This window comes from Lepisosteus oculatus, chromosome 13, assembly GCF_040954835.1.
Source record: "Lepisosteus oculatus isolate fLepOcu1 chromosome 13, fLepOcu1.hap2, whole genome shotgun sequence".
NCBI lineage: Eukaryota > Metazoa > Chordata > Actinopteri > Semionotiformes > Lepisosteidae > Lepisosteus > Lepisosteus oculatus.
The window spans coordinates 9,769,768-9,788,768 of NC_090708.1; the positions used below are offsets into that span (position 1 = coordinate 9,769,768).

General features: G+C 36.2%; 1 protein-coding gene and 2 long non-coding RNA genes across 4 annotated transcripts in view; 2 read left to right on the forward strand and 1 right to left on the reverse strand.

The window, feature by feature from the left end:
- LOC138242287 (uncharacterized) overlaps positions 1 to 1,896 on the forward strand; it is a 56,815-nt gene extending 54,919 nt beyond the window's left edge. The window contains exon 2 of the long non-coding RNA XR_011191496.1: positions 1,402 to 1,896. This is a non-coding gene — a long non-coding RNA (uncharacterized lncRNA). The remainder of the gene's footprint in view (positions 1 to 1,401) is intronic.
- The window catches only part of lpp (LIM domain containing preferred translocation partner in lipoma), a 198,717-nt gene that overhangs the window by 24,058 nt on the left and 155,658 nt on the right, over positions 1 to 19,001 (reverse strand). For both annotated transcript variants that reach the window (XM_006637649.3, XM_015361266.2), the window contains exons 7-8: positions 18,107 to 18,242; positions 3,252 to 3,421 (exon numbers count right to left, since the gene is read on the reverse strand). In XM_006637649.3, the coding sequence (XP_006637712.1) occupies positions 3,252 to 3,421; positions 18,107 to 18,242 (306 nt within the window). The remainder of the gene's footprint in view (positions 1 to 3,251; positions 3,422 to 18,106; positions 18,243 to 19,001) is intronic.
- LOC138242286 (uncharacterized) overlaps positions 3,412 to 19,001 on the forward strand; it is a 38,687-nt gene continuing 23,097 nt past the window's right edge. The window contains exon 1 of the long non-coding RNA XR_011191495.1: positions 3,412 to 3,496. This is a non-coding gene — a long non-coding RNA (uncharacterized lncRNA). The remainder of the gene's footprint in view (positions 3,497 to 19,001) is intronic.

Consider the following 19,001-nt stretch of genomic DNA (forward strand, 5'->3'; position numbering starts at 1 on the left):
TTTTCTGATTTTTTCCATCCTTTTGATCTTACGCCAGAAGAACATTTATGCTGATGAAATGCATAAATAAAGTTCTTGAATTATCTTACACTCTTTAGTGAATGTACCAGAGCTGGAGAACATCCAGCACTGACTGGTACAATCACTTTGAGTGCTGCCGAGTCAAAATGATTTAAGAACAAAACGTAAAAACTATACAGTACGTATAAGTTGTTTACTTGCATACACAAAAACTACTCGAAAGCTAAATCTTTCAAGTTAAAAAAATGAAAAGAATAACAGATCTTCTTTACAGACTACAGACTACTGTTGTGACATTCAGCAAAGCTGAAGCTTACCTGAAGGATGAAATAAAAAAGATAATGTTTTTATAATTTTGTAATGATAATTTTCTGTAAAAGTTGCATCAGAAAAACTAAGCAGTCACTAAATACTTCCGTGTAATGATTTAAATTCTGTGCAATTTTACTTCAATTCTAATAACTTACAGAAGGAGTTTTATCTTTCAGTTTGAGATGACCATTGGGAAGCACTAATATTACATTACAGATCTAAAAACAGCAACTCAAAACAACTCATTAACTCAAGATGTGCAAGTTAGGGATTAGAGATAATAAAGTCCATGTTAAAAATTCTTGTATCAGTACTAGGAGAAAACCAAAAGAAATAAGGTAAGTGACGTTTTGACACCATTTCATGGTTTTTTTTTCCTACAACAGTATGTTAGCCCCATGCATTTGAATATCACTGAGTGTGAGCAAACATCTGCAGGATGATAATAGCTGGCCAAATCACAGACTACGAAAATCCCTAAGCACACCGAAACATTGTGAGTGGGAACTTAATTTCTCTGAAACACACTGGTCTATTTTTTAGCAGTCAGCTCTCCTGATTCCTCTTGCCACTTGGCTCTTCCTGGTGTTCACAGTCATGTTCTTCAGATTGTGAAATACTTACCAGAATAAGTACCATGTAAACACAACCATAGTAACGTGGGTTTCATGCATGAGATCTTGCTGTTCTTTCATGCAGAAAACTTACTTGCTATTTGTACATAGTATAAGATATATAAAAAATATTAATATCCAGATATTTAACATTAATTCCTCAGCATGTTTTGAAGGTTAACATTAAATCCCGGGTTCAAAAGATATGGACCAATTCCATTGTGATCAATTTAACTGTTGACCTACATAATTATGTTAAATTATGTAACTCTGAGAACTGAGAAATGTGAACACTAAGAAAAGTACTCTTTAGTCCACAGACCCTTGATTAACACAGACATGATATTCTGTTGAATTTAGATTGATTTTGGATTCAATGTTACAGGCAGGGCTGGTGAGAGATTGTTGAGAGAAGACTTCTTCAGTTGCAGTTACACATTGGTTTCTGTTTTAGTGATTATCAACGGATAAGAAGATGAAAAGAGGGAACAAGACCCTAAGCTGAGAGAAATGAATAAATTCCTAGAGAAGAGAATCATAGAGGCCCTGAAGGCTTTCTCACAGTTCAAGCTGCAACCCCACTCTGTATTTTTGGAGACGCTTGAAATAACAACTATACTATTTCCCTCCTCTTACCAAAGAAGAACTTGGAACCAAAGTGCACAAGGTCTGCCAGAACATATCCTTTCAAATGACAACGAGGCAGATTCGCTCCATGTCTAGTTACAAATGCCGCTTGTCTTTTGTTTATTATAGTGTTTGGACAACAAAATGGAAAAACGTTATAAAATCACAAGATTTTGGGGGGTAGGATATGTTTAGAAATACTATGAAGAAAAATGTTTTTTATCATCCTTTTATGCAAATACACTTTTTAGTGAAAAGGAAAAAAAAACTGGTCAGTTGTGATAAATTTTGTAGAGCAATAAACAAAATGCTTTGCTAATTATCATGTAAATTCATGTTTTTTAGTATTGGATCCTTTAAAATAGTTTATACTGTAGGCCCCTTTACAAATTTATCTTTACACACGTTGCCTTTAGTAAATCTTGTTAGTGACTATTCACTTACTGTAAATATAACTGAATAATTGCTTTTAGAAATATATATTAAATTAGAAAAATAAGATTCTGGTACCACAAGACTTGCCTTACTTTAGAATTACTGGATATCTACATTGCATAACCATCAGGTTACCGGAGGGAAAAAAAGGAGAGTTTCACAAGTTTCTAGAAAAAGTCACATCTCATCAACTACCAGAAAATGTTACTTGCAACTTATGTTACTGGAACTGATTTTAATTTCCCTTTTTTGATGAACTTCATTGTTTGTAGAAAGAAAAGAATTTTCAAAGGATATTTTTGGCTGACGAAAAAGGAAGAGGTGGGAAAGGCCATTATTTCATTTCAAATCTACAAAGGGAAGTAATGCTATCTTGGATTTTAATTTGATTTTAATATTTGCTTAATATCTTGAGTGTGATTTGCCAATGTACGAATGCTTATCAGATATACTTCCTGAAAGATTTGTGTATCAGACGGATGAACCCTTTACATGCTTTACCACTATTTTCTTTTAATCTTTGTATTTAATATTCACAGACCATCACCTGGTGTGAAATGTCTTATGATCATCCAATTTAAAGTAGAGATGCCATTGTGCACATTTCACATCAGCTGCCTAAAGATAAAATAAACTTTGTTAATGGCTTGCAGTCCTTCCACATCAGCTGCACATTTTAAGCAAATGTAGAACATGCAGGGTAACCAATACATATTGTTGGGCTGAAAGACAGTACTTAATTACTTGAATACTTGTGATAATTAAGATTTTTAATGTCTGTGGAACAAAAGTAAAGTTTATCGTACTTAGAATGAAAGAAATTGAATTACCAGTTTCAAGTAAATAGTCAGATTTTTACCAATGGTAAATGGTATTTGAGAGCATTCACCTGCAAAGGGTGAGCATTCTTGACCACACTAACTAACCCATTTCTAAAATGTGATGGACTCTCCAAGTCTCAGCGCAAGGGCAGCCCCTGTGGCTTGACACTGTTACCAGTAAGAGCTGTATTGCTGCATCACCAGTCGAGGCAAACCCCTGTGTATGGGCTACATGCTTAGACAAGCTTGTGGAGGAAAGCGAGCACGGCCCTCAGCCCCATTTCCCCCTGTACGGGTGTAATGTCCGTAGCGATCGCGCTGACTTGGTTCGCTGTAATCCATACTGGGAGCTGGGAGGGGGCATGACGAAGACGACACGATTCTCCCTGAGAAAAGAAAACTCGCCGCTGTTTGTACTCACGATGTAGCAGGGCTCGCAGTACGCCTTCTTTTCCACTGCGTAGAAAGGCTTTCCCCGGAGTTTGCGGCCACAGGTCATGCAGATAAAGCAGTCGATGTGGAACACCTGGTCCATGGCAGTGCAGCCGGTGCCTTCTCCCACCACATTTTCCCCACAGCAGGCACAGCGGCCTGGCGGAGACACAGAAAGAGGAGCTCAGACACCGGGCAAGGAGGCTGGGGCCCCAGATGCTTTACACATCCCAAGTAAGGCCTATTGCATTACGTGTAACAGTAAGTAACACAGAAACTGCCCAGCTCTCAAAGCTAATGCAGGCTACCAGCCAACCAGCAAGGTTTCCACACAGCTGGGAAGTCTCAAAAAGACTTTTCTTAGGATAGCATTATGGATGATTTTTCTCTTCTTGAATTACAGTACCATTATTATTTTTCCCTTACTAGTTTAGAAAATATTTAATCTCAGAATATACTCAAATGCACTGTGGCAAAGCAGATGAATATTATATTATAGTAAAGTACTGTAAGTGGTGTTACTGGTCATACATAGTAACAAAAAAACCTAAAAAGTGAAATGGAGTTTTTGCCCTGTTTCATAAATTAACATCCTAAGTAATGTTTCAGATACAATACAACAATACATACTGTAAATCCAGGCAGTGTGACATACAAAATTGAAAGAAAGGACAATAATCTTTTTTTTAAATCAGTACACAAACAAGAAAGAACAGGGCCATAATTTGTCTTAACCATTCTATATAATTTATAAATCATTATACAGTATGTGCTACATACAGTATCATCTCTACAAAAAAAATACACAGATCTATTTTAAACGAAGAGAAAACAGCACTGATAACTATTAGTCTAGAGCAGCTTACATTGGTATTGAAGAGCAACATTACTGATATTTTTAAACAAGAGGGAAAGCCGGATTGCATGTAATGAAGACGTGGCATTTGGATATCTCTAATTCAGTTGAAGATATCTTTAATTGAGTTAAGATGTCTTGAACTCATTGCAAGATATCTTCAACCCAATTAATGACACTACCAATTTAATTAACGGTATCTTAAAGTTTGGAGATATCTCTAAATGTTTTCTTTCACATCTTCTGACAGATCCTCTCAGTGTAAATTTTAGATATTGTGAATTAATTTAAGTTTGGCTTTATTTTTTGCCTGCCTTAACTTTTAATTCAACTTAGCTTAGTTTTGTATTGTACAGTGCAAGCACAGCTAAGGGAGATATCACAAAAATGGGAGCATCCTAGAACTTTAGCGTGTTTACATAAGACAAAAAAATAAGCAATACAATACAAAGCATACAGTATATTCTTTGCACCCAGGTATTGATGTATAATGTACAACAGAAAGACTTCATCTGCCAATTTGGTTTGGTTAAGGGTTTTTTCTTGAATTCAAGTCAGTAACATCCAACCATTTTCTAAGAGCTTTATACAATACAGGGTTGCAGGGGAGCTGGAGCCTGTCCAGGCAAGCAAGGTTTTTAACTAAAGATTGAGTAACCTACAAATGCAGGTGGGTAAATTAATTTGCATAAGCCAATCTTTAACCTTTTACATGTGCTAACATTGCACCTTAAATGCTATGAATCTGATGTTGAATCCAGTGCATTAAATCTGCCATGCAACTGAGAGATTTACAGTCAAACGTTAGAATGAATCAACTGACACAAAGTGCAACAGCCTCAGCAACCTCCTGAATAATGAGATGGCTTATCTTAGATGGATATCGCAAAGTTTATAAATTCTCAAGTAAATTAAACAAGGAGGTCATTAATTCAAACTGTCAAAAATCTAAACCAATAATTGGCCTCTATTCAGAAATTCACTTAAGTGGAAGGAAAAGAAAGTCAAACATTTTCTAAGTGGTCTAGCCTGTAGACAGCGAAAAGGAAAACTGTCGGAAATCCTTTTCCTACAGGCACCTTATAAGTGATACAGGTCTCAAGTTCAGCACACACAGGGGCACTTTCGAATAGCAATAGGCTCTTCCTGCATGTCCTGCCAAAACTAGTGGGAGATCACTCTTTAAAAACACATTGCTGCTGCCCTGTAGGCTGTGTTCTGATACCTTCTTAGAAAGGAATTCAACACTTTTGACTTAGGCAATCCAGAATGTGATTGCATTTCTTTTAACTAAACCGCCAATGACTTTTTCTATAGTTCAAAAACAATGTATAAAACAAAAAAGTGCTACAAGAAAATATTGATTTGATGGAATTAGGAAAACCCTATCCCAACTAGCAAAGAGTGCAATAAAATAAAAATGCTTTGCAAAGATCAACAGAGAATTTATATTGAAATTATATGAAATAATTTTAGTACAAAGTTAAGATTAGGTTTATCAACAGTACCGTGTTAGATACACACATCAGGAGCTTTGAATTTTCTTTCCCCTAGTGTTAAATTGCAACTTCTCTGGATTGCTCTTCTTTAAAGAGGAGAATGAACGCATGACAGAACACTGTCTCATTGGGTTTAGTAAAGACTCTCAGCCTGCGCTGAGTAACATGTCCTTAACATGGTACAGAGGTTACAGGGGAGGTCCTGACATTCCTTGCAGCAGCAGTTGACATTTCTGTAAGGAACTGGTGAAGTTCAAAAGGTGATGGAGGTCACAGAGTTCACTACTTCATCCAGTTATTTAAGTACATATAAAATGACAGATACATTAAAAAGTTGTACATAAAGAATGCTCCGTAGCTAAAACCTTAAAAATTCATAGCTGTGAACTTTAGAAATGTATTACCAGACCTGCTTCATCTAATGCTACGATAATATCACTGCTATTCCCTTTTTGTTAAAATGAACAGAAGCTATTTATTACTCTGAATCTCACTTCAATAGATAGACCTGTATTGATTAGTCTGTGCTTAATAACAAGACCTTGTTGTTCAAATTCAATATGAACACGAACAGAACAGATTTCTTTTAAATCCACAAGTATACTGCTAAAGGTATAAGTTCAGTTTTTTTCAAAACCTCTCCATAGATACAAAATGAGTATTTCCCAACAGTGCATCTAAAACAAAAAGCAAAAATCTGTGTAAAGATATTTCATGAGATATGAAGTAATCGTCAATCTATATGTCTTACTATCCAATGGCTGGTGCTGGTTATAATTACCTCTACTTTTCAGAATCGGCACAACTATGTTGAAGTATTATAATTACTGTACAGTACATGCCTTTTTCACTTTAGACATTCATATCAGTGATAAGGTAAAAATACAGTCTGTCTTTAACTTCACCTTGAAGAGGTTTTAACATTATTTAAGACTATGACTAAATGCTATCTTTTGTGGAAAAAACTGAAAAGATTAATTAAGGCATTTCCTCATTGTTCCATTTCACATTGAATGTAAGCTGTCTAATACTATACCTTATTTCAATTAAAGCTGTGCTGTGACACTAAAATACAATGTACCCTACTTTGGGCTTAGTGGGGACATATAAATGGAGATAAACGAGTAACAGCTTTAGTAGTAGATCTAATAAACGCAACATATGTCTGCCTGTATCGAGGATCAGCTAAACGATGAAACAGTGGAGTCTTAAACAAATATGACATACTTCCATCACATATGGTGAGTTCTGTTCAAACGTTTTTAATAAACATTTCCAAACCTTTATCTTCTACAAAGAGAAATTTAATACAGTATGTTTTAGAGAGCGAGCATTTTTACCATTACAAAAAACAAAACTGACGAAAACTGTGACTACAATTAATTTTGTTGTCCAATATTCTAGCAATATTCTTAAACTCGATTTATGCAATGAAAATTACGTGCTACATGGAATCATATATTATTTGTTACAGTCAATATTTGTCAACAGTTTTGAGTGATTCCTGCATAAGTATAAGAAATAGGTCAAATGCAACATTTTCTAAATTACTCTGGATAAAAAAAACAAGTTAAACTGAGTATTTGCCCTATGGAAATTATTCTTAATAGTTTTTGCTGTTTCATCCAGGCATCAGGAATTCCTTGCATGAAAGAACACATTGTTCCCATTTGTCCCTTTGCATTTGGAATGGGGTACATAACTATTAAATATTAAAACTTCAAATAGATTCTTTGCAACTAGCTAAAAAAGTTAATTTACACTTTACACATTCTTTCTTTTATTCTCCTTTCCTCTCCAGCTTTAATTCCCTGTTATACATAAACCAAAAATAAAAAGCATTCAAGGCAAGATATGGAAGGCTGAGTGTGGTTAGACACTTTAATTGGATAAAAGAACAAGATTAAAGAAGTCTTAACTTGGTTCCATAAATAATTGATTTCTTATGTATTTGTAGCAGCAGTGACGAACAGTATGAAGCAGTTGTTTAGGAATGAGGGCATTATTGCTCGACTATGCTGAGTAGCAGGACGGATGTCCTGTGTTTTCTTCTTCATTTTTCACTGGATAGTTGAACACTAAGGTCTATAAAGCACACTCATTTTATTATCTACTGGCTGGTTAACTTGAAAACAAACACATTAATTAAATCAATTATAAATAGAAGTTTTCCTGCAAGGACTAATTATTATTTTGGATTTAAATATGCCCCGATTTTAAAACGCCAGATTCTTCTCTGACACATCCACCTGTCAGAGCCATTCATCTGTGACAGGGGCAAGTGCCAAGGAGTCTTAAAGTGACTGGGGGAGCAGTGTAGTTTTCACTGGGGTCTCTGCAAGTCACCCTCAAACCATCCTGGCGGTTTAAGAAGACACCAAGATGACCCTGGTCAGCCCAAAAGCCCACACTATAGTGGTGATGTTCACTGCATACATATTTCCTTAGGAACTGCTGCCTTAATCAAAAACAATTAATAATGAGACAGGCTGCCCTCTGACACATCTGCTCATAAAAGAGAGGCTTCAGCAACCCAGAGCCTATCCCAGAAGCACAGGGCACAAGGCAGAACAGCACCCTGGGCAAGACGCCAGTCTACTGCGGGGCGAGATGTGCACGTGCAAACACTGCACACAGGGGTAATCCAGATACACCAATTAACCTAGCTAAAATGCTTACAGAAGGTGGGGAAAAAATAGGAGCACCCAGGGAAAACCCATATGAATACCCTAGTCCAGAATCGAAACCATGACCCAAGAATTGTGAGGCGGCAGCACTAACAACCATACAACATAGATGAGCCATTAACACAGACCCATCAAAATGAAAAATAAAAAATGAAAAGGGAACAATCTTAATGGCTCAGGAGAGAAATTAAAAAATATAGAGCACTAATGGATATCTGTTTTCAAAGCACATTATTTTAGAAGTCAGATTAAACCATTGATAATTGATTAAAAAATAAATTAATAAATGGAAAAATGCGTTAAATACTTCTATTATACAGCATACTCTGGAACCTACTGTAATTGTTAAATTAGGAACACAGTGGGAGCAGTTGCAAACAATAATTTTGTCATGTGCTAGAAACAGATACATATGACTTGTATATTAACAAATGAATCCAATACAAAAACATCTGCTGAGCAAACAGCTGTAACAACAGCTCCGTATATGGTGAAATAAAATAGTAACAAGCAGGATGTGCCCATTATGTAAGTTCACACAATAACAAAGTTACTGTATATGACACACTATCTGGAACAAGCAGCATGTGGCAATTATGTAAGTTCAAGCAACAACAAAGATACCGTAAATGATACACTAAGTGGTACTGGAGGACAATGCATATTGCATACTTTCAGAAAGAAAAAAAAAACAGGACATAAAAATACTTCGCTTGAAGAAAAAGGCACAAATAGAAGATTCATGTGAGATATCTCTAGTCTTCATGTAAGAAAATCCACCTTGGATTAAAAACAAACAAAAATATAAAATGGGATAAAATTCACTCTTTCGTATCTTCTTGTAACACAGATATGTAAAATATCAGGACCCACCTCGACTCCATCTCCAGAACATTCAAAATCTTATTTAATTTTGTACATGAATTATTGACATAAATGATAGCATAGGTCATAAAAAGTTAAATAGTACAGGATGAACCCACCAAAGTGCATTAAGCATGCCCCTGCAGGCTAAACCGCTACAAGTCTCTATTAATACACAGCTTGTTTTCCGATTTCAATCCATGTATTTTCTTCTTTAAAAATCCGCTTCTATACAGACATACTGTATCATTTTCTGGATTGTGCAATGCAAAAGATGACAAAGGGAGCTGCTGCCATCTTATTTTCTGAGTATCTGTTCTATAAGACTCTCCTTTAATGCCATCCCCAATGTCAAGGAGTAACGATCAGCAGCACTGCCAAACCAAAGGTGGAAGGGAGCGTGGAGCCGTGTGCCACGAAGCAATAGTTCTAAACCAGGAGGACTTCCAGTAAGGAAAGGATCACGGGGATATGGGTTACATGTTTCAGAAATGAGTTGTCAGAAGCGACATGGGCATGTGTGCCGGGGGAAGAGGGGTGAGGGTAAGAATGGAAGGGGAATCGGAGAACTGCAGGGCACAGCACATACTATATTTCCCCAGGACAGTCACGCACACACAGATGACACAGAGCAACATGTGCGTCAAAAGAGCTGCAGCTGGGCTTCCATGGCAGCTGAGTGTGCAAGGCTCACTGGAGATGTCTCAGTGAGGCACATTAGCAAGGAGCTTCTGGGCTCACCTTGTGCGAACCACGGCAGAACGGGGCTGGCATGCTGATGTGAGGCAAGAGACTAGAAAGCATAGAGACACAGGTCAAGCAGCACACAGAGATAATTGGGTTGAATTGCACACTGACAACAATGCCTAAAAAACATGATAAAGGGAGAGCACAGATTGGATACAATCACTGTGAATGACTGCATTACCCAATCACCATCTCCTGCCGTCAAATTGCACTATCCCTTTTCTGCCTAAATGTACACTCAAACAGAGCTACTGTGGTTCCAAAAGTGTGCCGGCTTCTCTAAAAGAAATGACCACAGAGATCAAGCAATAGACATTCCACATCACGATACTTTTAAAGATTCAAGCACAAAAAAAAATATAAATAATATAAAAATATAAAAAAAAAATGCATTTTACACACATTTCTTTGGTAACTCGCTGTAAAATTTCTGCAAATTACTTGATTTAATTGAAACCCCATGCTGCAACACATTTATCAAACCTTACAAAAATACGGCCATCAGCATTAGCATACACTTGGATAACCATATATCTGCCTTTCAGCACCCTTTCTGGCAAATATATTTTTTATTTAAATTAAGTGATAATGCAAGATTTCAATAAAAGACCTTGGCAAACTCTTTACAAAGTTTGGTGCAAAGGATTTTTAACAGCGTTTGTGCAGATGATGCAAAAGACACTACGACTCAATACCATTCATACTGTAATACAATGTCAGGAAGAGCTGCCTGTCTCTTAACAGTACAGTATATACAACAACAAAGGCATTTCCCAGACCTGAATTCTCCCTCTTGTAGGCAATAATTGGGAACTTGAGCTCTGTGTGTATTGCTCAACAGAAAACCTCAGCATTTGATTTCAGTCGATCAATGCACAATTTATGATTCACGCAATTATGCGACCTTGAAAAACTCATGAACAAAAAAAAATGCAAAAGAGAGGGAAGCGCTTAGGAAAATAAAATTTCATTTTTTTAAAAACTGAACTGCAACACATTACAATTTAATCAGAATGTAGTGAATGCATACACTGGACAGTATAAAAAGAACATCATTGAATATACTGATTTCTATTACAGAGAATGCAAAAAAAAATTGTCACCTAAGAAAAGCTAGGTTTGCATTGTGGTGGTAACTATCTCACCCATTCAGACTAAAAACGGATTTTCATTCCTGGTGTCTGGTCATAGCTGTCCTTTCTCAAGTAAAGTGGTATATTTTCTTGGCTTTTGGTTTCAATTATGACTGAATGAACTGCAACTAGAGCTTCTGGGACTAAAATGCAACTAATTATATATTTTTTTCAAATACTGTTTTGGTTCCACATGGCCATAGCGAAAACTACACACAGCTTTCCCAGATTCCTATTATGTTTTCTTTACAGTCAAGAAACAGCTTCACTCTTTTAAAGGCTACTGATTCATAATACAATTATTGGAACTTAATTACATTAGCATTTACAATTTAAAATAAAGAAAAAAAGAGAATGATACAACTTCTGAATTACTGTACTTCCAGGAAAATGTACCTCTTCAATACATGTTTAATACAACAGCTACTTGTGTTTGAGCTATAGTGCACAGAGTTATCAGAATGACAACAACAAAAATAAAAACTCTAGCCAAAATCAATGTCAAAAACACTCCATTGGGAGTTTACATCCACATCTTCTGTGAAGTTCTGATACCAAATCACAACAGCACAGAACGAAATTCTGGTTCACATGAAACGGACTAGTCTGTATAAGGATTGAGTGTCAGTGTATCTACAGTAATTCAGACTGAACCATTGTACACTTCAGCAGTAAACATTCAGTTTATTCTGATTGAAACCCCATTTTAATTGAATAAAGGGATATATGTATAGTGTTCATGTGCTGCAAAAAGAGCTGACCTGTACAGAGGTTATTACTGCTGAACAAAACTCCAGGCATTCTGCCTGTGATGACACACAGCAAGTGGGAATGGATTTAAAAGCAAACTCCTTAAGAGTTTGCTGAAGGCAATGGCATTATATGCAAATACATTCATCCAAAAGTATTTAGGACAGCGAACAAAGCTGTCTAATGAAAATCCTATTAATATATTAAATTGTAAAGCTTTAATTCATTTTAAAGAAACAGTTACCTGAATGCAAATACAGCTCAAAGTGAGCTTAAACATTTTCAAGCTGCCCTGACCTATTTAATCTTTGTTACGTCATATGGACATTCTAGTTGAAATGTATGTCTGTACATGTGCCAAGACTCTTCATAAAGATTTCATGAGAAATGTCATATAAATTATGTGGGCACTTCCCACAAATACTGTGGAAAAACTGTGACAAGCTACTTGTTTGTTCCTATCACAGCATACAAGAAACCCCAGAGAGGGGAAATCTAGTCTCCAGACTATGGTGCCATGTGCCAACATTTTTGAAAGGAATGCCACCCCATGTGTTTTTAATACCTGAATCACTTTAACTGTGAGCCATAGTATTTCCAACACTCCTCACTTCCACAGATGTACTGTAAAATCCTCCCTCAGATAATGTACTGAACATGCCTGATGGATATGGCTTCAAAAGGTTTTTTTTTCCATTTCGCAAAAGCCGATAAAGGCTTTAAATATGAAAAATAAATTCCTTCACTACCCAACCCTATTTCCTAGTATTGCTTTATTTTAAGTTTTATTTTCCTTATTTGTATAGAAATATATGTCAATTTTTGTACCTGCTCATAGTACAGATGCATTTATAACAAAGTAATTAAACCTTATCTGGTCACTGAAATTTTTAACTATAAAAATACTTTTTTTCTGTTTGAGATGAAAGTTGTTACATAAATGTAAGAAATTCTTATGTTTGTGAATATTATTAAATATTATTATCATCATCCTTAGTGCATGAAATAGCCTCAGGTATTATTATAAAGTTCAGACTCATAAAAATGAATAGAACTATCGTGGCTTCTAATTAGAAGCTCATCAAAGATGTTAGCAAAGCTAATAAAGTCTTTTCTATGAGGACAGATAAAGTCCAGTTGAAAGAGATCATGAAATAGCTCTGATTAATCTTATTAATTAATAGCCCCTAGTTCCCGAAAAAAAAGAAAATAATTTCAAAAAAAACTTTTGGTGTTCTTATTTTCTATAGCTTATTTAATTCTTTTAATCTGACACATGAAATGATAAAAACAGATAATGTGTAAATTAGTCACTGGGGAATATATGTACTGCTGTAATGCTTGAGTGAACACCATCATTCTATTAAAAAGATCAGAGTCAACTAATTGTACTGCATGAAAATGTATTCCTACAGAATCCCTTCATCCTGTGAGCATGGCTGGGCCCGTGAAGTAGTGAGTCCTCACAAAAAACAGATCTGTACTGTACATCCTCTCCCTCTGTCCAGCTTGGGGATTTACTGTTCCAATGCTTGACATGATGTTATTATAGACAATGCCCTGACACCTTCGTTTACATATGACTGATTTAGCATGTTTTCTGGCCTACTTTTGCTGCCTGAGGCACAAAAATATTTGTGTGCCAGCATAGTGAAAGCAGAAGCATGCACAGTATGGCTTTGTCTCTGACAAATGTCTTCTGAAAGGAGAGCAGGAAAGCTTTAGAAGCTAGAGAAGCAAAATACCACAGCTGCAGCACTGAATACTGCCTATGGTTACTTTTGCTGTTACGTGAAAAACTGAATGAGTCATTTTGTTACAGACACAACTTGTACTGCCTTTAAAAATACCAATCATTTGAGTGTTGAACTTTACAGGCTGTAAACCCTTTATAAATTATTAATATTGATACATAAAGATCAAAATAGCCATAGATGTACTGTAAATTAATTTGATCTTAGTAATAAAACCCCAGATCATGACTATACCCCGTTGCAATGATTAATAAGCTTATGACGGTTTATAACACCATTAATAACATCTTAACAGAATGTGTGTAGAAGTTTGTTAGCAGAATCTGTGTGATCAAGTGTTTTATATCTTTTGTTACTTTTTAAGGTACACTAAATTAGAGTATATCTTATTTCCTGTCATTCTTTTGAATATATAATCCACATTTTAATGGGAATCCAACCTCTAACCATGGAGAGGATTGGGGCATCCAGGTTATAATTTAGCTTAATAAGATTCTAGGTCAGAAAAGACAATGACACACTCGTGAAACCTACTTTGGAAAATTATATAACATGAATAAAAAGCACAATGTTTTTATCAACAGCTGATTTTAATTGACACGTTGGGAACAATGAGAAAGGCAACAAATACTACTACTTGCAGGGCTCATTTGTTGAATTTTAAATGTTATTTAATATATTTACACAAATGCAAGCTTCAAAAGTTCTCTAAACATGTATCAGTATTCCTAACAAAATACACAAAAACTTGCTTAGTGACAAAAATTGTGAAATGTTAAATATTAAGGAAACTGACAGTTACCATTAATGGAACTAATAAAGGCAATGAAGAGGAGGATGAGGAGAAATTTAGAGTATGCTGAAGTATTTGGTTGTAAACTGTATGCAGTAGCTGAGAAGTAAGAATTTCAGGTATTCTGATTTATGTCTGGTTCTTACAGTGTATAACAGTTTGGATCTTTGGTTTCTGAATCATGTTTAATATGTGGGTACATAAGGACTTTTAGGAATGTCTGACAAACAACAACTCTGATAAGGGAGAGTTTCCAAAACAAATGCCATTTTGACCAGGCAGAAAAGTCGTGTTCAGATAAAATACATTTTTAAAGGAATATGTCAATATATGGCTCCCCTTTGCTTTTGTCTACATTGTGTGTGGCCACAATAATGGAAAGTGATGTTACGACTGCTGTGGTTGGAATAGTTCCATTATTTATTTGAAAGTTAGGAGAAGAAGCTTCTTTTACAAAAAAAATCCACTGTCTAGTTCTTGTAAGATCATTTCTTACTTCTGCAAAAGTGGAATAAACACCTGCTTTCACCTCTTCTCTGAAAAAGCTAGTCAAACAAAAAAAACGCATACTGTACTGTAAAAATACCACTGAAATTACTAGAAGCTGGGTCTCTTTCCAGCCTTCTCTTATTCACATCCTTATTTCAATAAGCTGAAATCCCAGTATGGTCAAAGAAAAAAACAATGAGTATTGTGTGCACAATAGTGGGAAATAGCAGCTGTAAATACACATAAACTGATCTAACTTCACCATGCTATGTGAAATACTATGTCAAATAGTTCAGTTAGACATTTTTTCCAGTAAAAAGTCATTTAAGAATATTTAAAAAGTTATTTTTATAAATTGGTCTTGATTACAGTCATCCACAAGAACCCTTTTCTGTCACTTTGTACCTTCACACAGTTGCTGTAATACACATACAGTTCTCATTAGAGCCTGGAGCTTGTAATAATTTAAAACACCCTGTTAGGTTGTTTGGGTTAACAAATCAGTGTAAAAGTATAAATTAATATTAGGTTTAATCTTGTTTGTTTTTATCAGCACATAAATTAGAACACATACTGTAAACCTGAGTATCATTTAACAAATCTTGACTGCCTATCTGAAATTGTGAAGTAAAAAAAAATCAAGACTTGTGGCTTAGGCAAAACAGAGCTACTCCTTTGCTTTTCTACAAAAGTGTCTGTAGCCTGAACGTAAATCTGTACCACGTTGAATCCTTATGAGAACTTCTTCATGGTACAGCTCAAATGCAGTTCAATCATGAAAAAAGAACATTTTATGCATTTGTAGGTTTTTTCATAATCTGCCACTACTGACTATTTTAACTTTACCTGTAGAAAAAAAGGATAAATATATTGCTGTACGCAGCATTACAATGTGACTGGTTTGCCACAAAACCAACTGAACACTTTTAGATATCTTTTCCTTTACACAGATCTGCTAAGACTTGCAACCATCAAATGTTGGCAGTGTCCTTTCTAGCCTTAAAGGCCTAATCTCAGCAAGCCTAAATTATTTTTGAGATCTTCAGGTGTCACTCCTAGCAACATGATCCATCACCACAAACAACTCAATCAGGGGTGTCTTATCCTTGTCCTGGAGGGCCAGTGTGTCACCAGCTCTTCAGGTGCTGCAGAAGAGACCTAAAAAACCTGTTGACCCACAAGCCCTCCAGACCAGAATTAACCACCCACGATCTACATCTTGCCTTGAGCTAGGTTAATAATAGTAATATAACAATATAATTTTAGAATTTAAAGGAATTTAATTAATAGGCAAAAGTCACAGCAATATGAGGACAATGTAGTGTGTGGTTTGCAAGAAAACCCTCTTTCTGAATGAAGACGTTGAGACGAGTTTGTCTGTGTATGCTGTCAGCTAGTCCAATATCCATGACCTGGAGGTCCTGATAGAGAATCTCTGCTGTATCACAGTTAGCAGAGCAGGAATTAGTTGGCATGTGGTACAAGGAAACTGTGTGCACACCACGTGTAGGTGGCCAGGAGGCTTCAGACCAGTGAGGGAGAGAGAACTGGGTTATCTTACGCTGCAGCTGCAAGGTCATGCACAACACAGATGGGTATCATCCTCAGATCTTGCTTTGTCCAACCACCCCCTGGCCTTTCACGAGAGGAGAGATCTAAGTACTGATAGCCTAACAGAAACAGAAGGACCAAGGATCCCACTCCCCAAGTAAAAGGGAGGTAGTTATAGTGGGAGACACATTTATTAGAGTCACAGAGAGTGTAATGTGTATAGGAGTGATAGTTGCCTGTCAGGTGCCCAGTCTGAGGTCCCCCCTGAGGCATGTTTGGTCTGTTTAGGAACAAAGAGTAGGGCCTTCTGGAACAAATCAGATCTGTATAGCAGGACAGGTTGCATACGAACCAGAAGGACATTGACATATTGGGGAATTTTATGCCTACAGGAGTATTTAAACTAGAACTGGGGTCACAGAGCTCACAAAAGAACAATTCTTTATGGATCAGAACAGCTCTGGACAGACAGGGTCACCTAGGGGACTATTTCACACTCAGCAGTTAAATTAGGGTACAGGGTCAAACCTGGAAACTAGGCAGGAATTCACTCTGGACTCTTTAAAGACAGCTATAGTAGATGGATTTTTTCATTTAAATCCTGAACTGAGCAAGATGGGTCAAATTGTGTCCTCTTCTTTGATTTTTTCTTATGTTCATATCCAGTAACACTGGCTTGAATCTTGACACACCAAGTGGATTCATATACAGTAGAGTAGGTCTCAGATATACAATTAATAAATTACATCTATCTTTCTTTCTTGGACTAAAGACATTGATTATTCTTTGATTTTTTCTTTACTTAACTAAGGGACTGCATTGATGTTGACTGGTAATATTTTAATTCACTTCCCAGAAAGTTGACTGCACTGCAGAGTATGGTAGGTCATTATGATTTGAGTGTGCTGCAAAATTAATCAGAATGTGTACAGTACTAGAGCTGAGAGGTATAATTTCTGAGGATAGTATCTCAGAAAACTCGAATAACTTTTAAGGATTACAGCAGACTACAATATTAAGACATGCAGTGGCACATTTCAAACTTATAGTACACTAGTTCAATGTGCCATTGCTTCTGTAGGAAGAGGAATGTAAATATTTTCATGTACTACATATCACTTACTGGAATGATGCCAGAAACATGGCAGTATTTTATCCTAAAAACCTAAAGTAAACGAAATCTTGATCCACTTACCCTGACACACGATGGAGTGGAGTCAAACACTTTTACACTTAAATTCCAACGTCACATACTGTATGTAATGTGAGAATGACTTCCTTTTGTTAAACGATGCTTAGTCTGCAAATTTTGTTTAACCTTAGCCATTATGTATGTTATTGTGCTTGTTGGTCTGACTTTATTTTAAAGTATGTGTCGCACTGTGATTTTATGCTGCCTGTTTAAACACTGTATGGGCAACCAAGTGTGAACTTTCTTCAGTTGATTAATCTTGTTAAACTAATGTTTTGCTTGCCCAACTGCTGTATTTATAAATCTACAAGAACAATACATTGGTGTACTTAGAATCAGCATTCCTCAGATACAAAAAGAAATCTGTCATTCTGAGGTGGTGATCTATATTGGTTTGCAACAAAAGTGATTCTGTACAATATATACTGTACATATATGACAATTCCAATTCCAGCCAATTTCTGGCTCTTTTTTGCTAATCCAAATAACCAATCAATTTAACATTTTCTGCATTAAGTTATTTTCTTACCAAAGTACTCCTCAGATGGAGGGTTGTCCATGTCATACAGCATCTTCTTGGTCAGGCGTTCAAGCTCATCCTCAGGTCTTCCAACAGCGTTGCCGGGAGGGGGTGCCATCCCAGGAGCAGGAACCACAGGGCCACCCTGAAACACAGCAGTATCAGACTCTTAAAAACGAGTGCCGAATGAGCTCACTGCAAAGCAATGCATTCTGGTGACACACATGGGAAACTGGAAACTAGAAACTAGGTCCAGAGCAGGTATCCGGTAAATAGAGATTCTCCAAGGGGGCAGAAAAAGAGAGACGAAACGTCTTGAACAAATGCCAATTTGATTCTCTAAAGATGAACCAGCATGTTGAGATGGGGAATGACCTGGGAAATCCCCACGAATCAGTATATTAATTGAGTATTTGCTTGTGATGTCTCTCAATGCTAGGATTTACTCATCTTTGCTATCCCGTGCAAGTCTGCATTGAGTCTCCATGTTTCCAGGATATGTGAAATGCAGAGCAATTTGGAAATGTAATATATTGTATCAGTAAGGAAAAGCAATATGGGTGCTTGGCTTTAGATGCAAAGGCATTTTTGACAACTCAGGACAATCAAGTGCATGTAAACATTTTGTAATTGTCTTTTTCGGAAACAACACAGGTGTTACTGAAATTATTTGCCAGGATATGAAAATCATTTGGTTAAGAAAATATTTACAGTAGTGCTGCAGATGAATCATTCAGTGAACATTAAGTGATTCATCGTCTTTTTTTACTACATATAAAACCTTCGCTTAGATCAGCACCGACATGCTTTATGAATTGCAGTGCATGCTATTTCAGAAAGAAGTGATCATTCTGATAGTCATTCATTTCCAAAGAACAAGATGGTAAAAATAAAACCTAATACC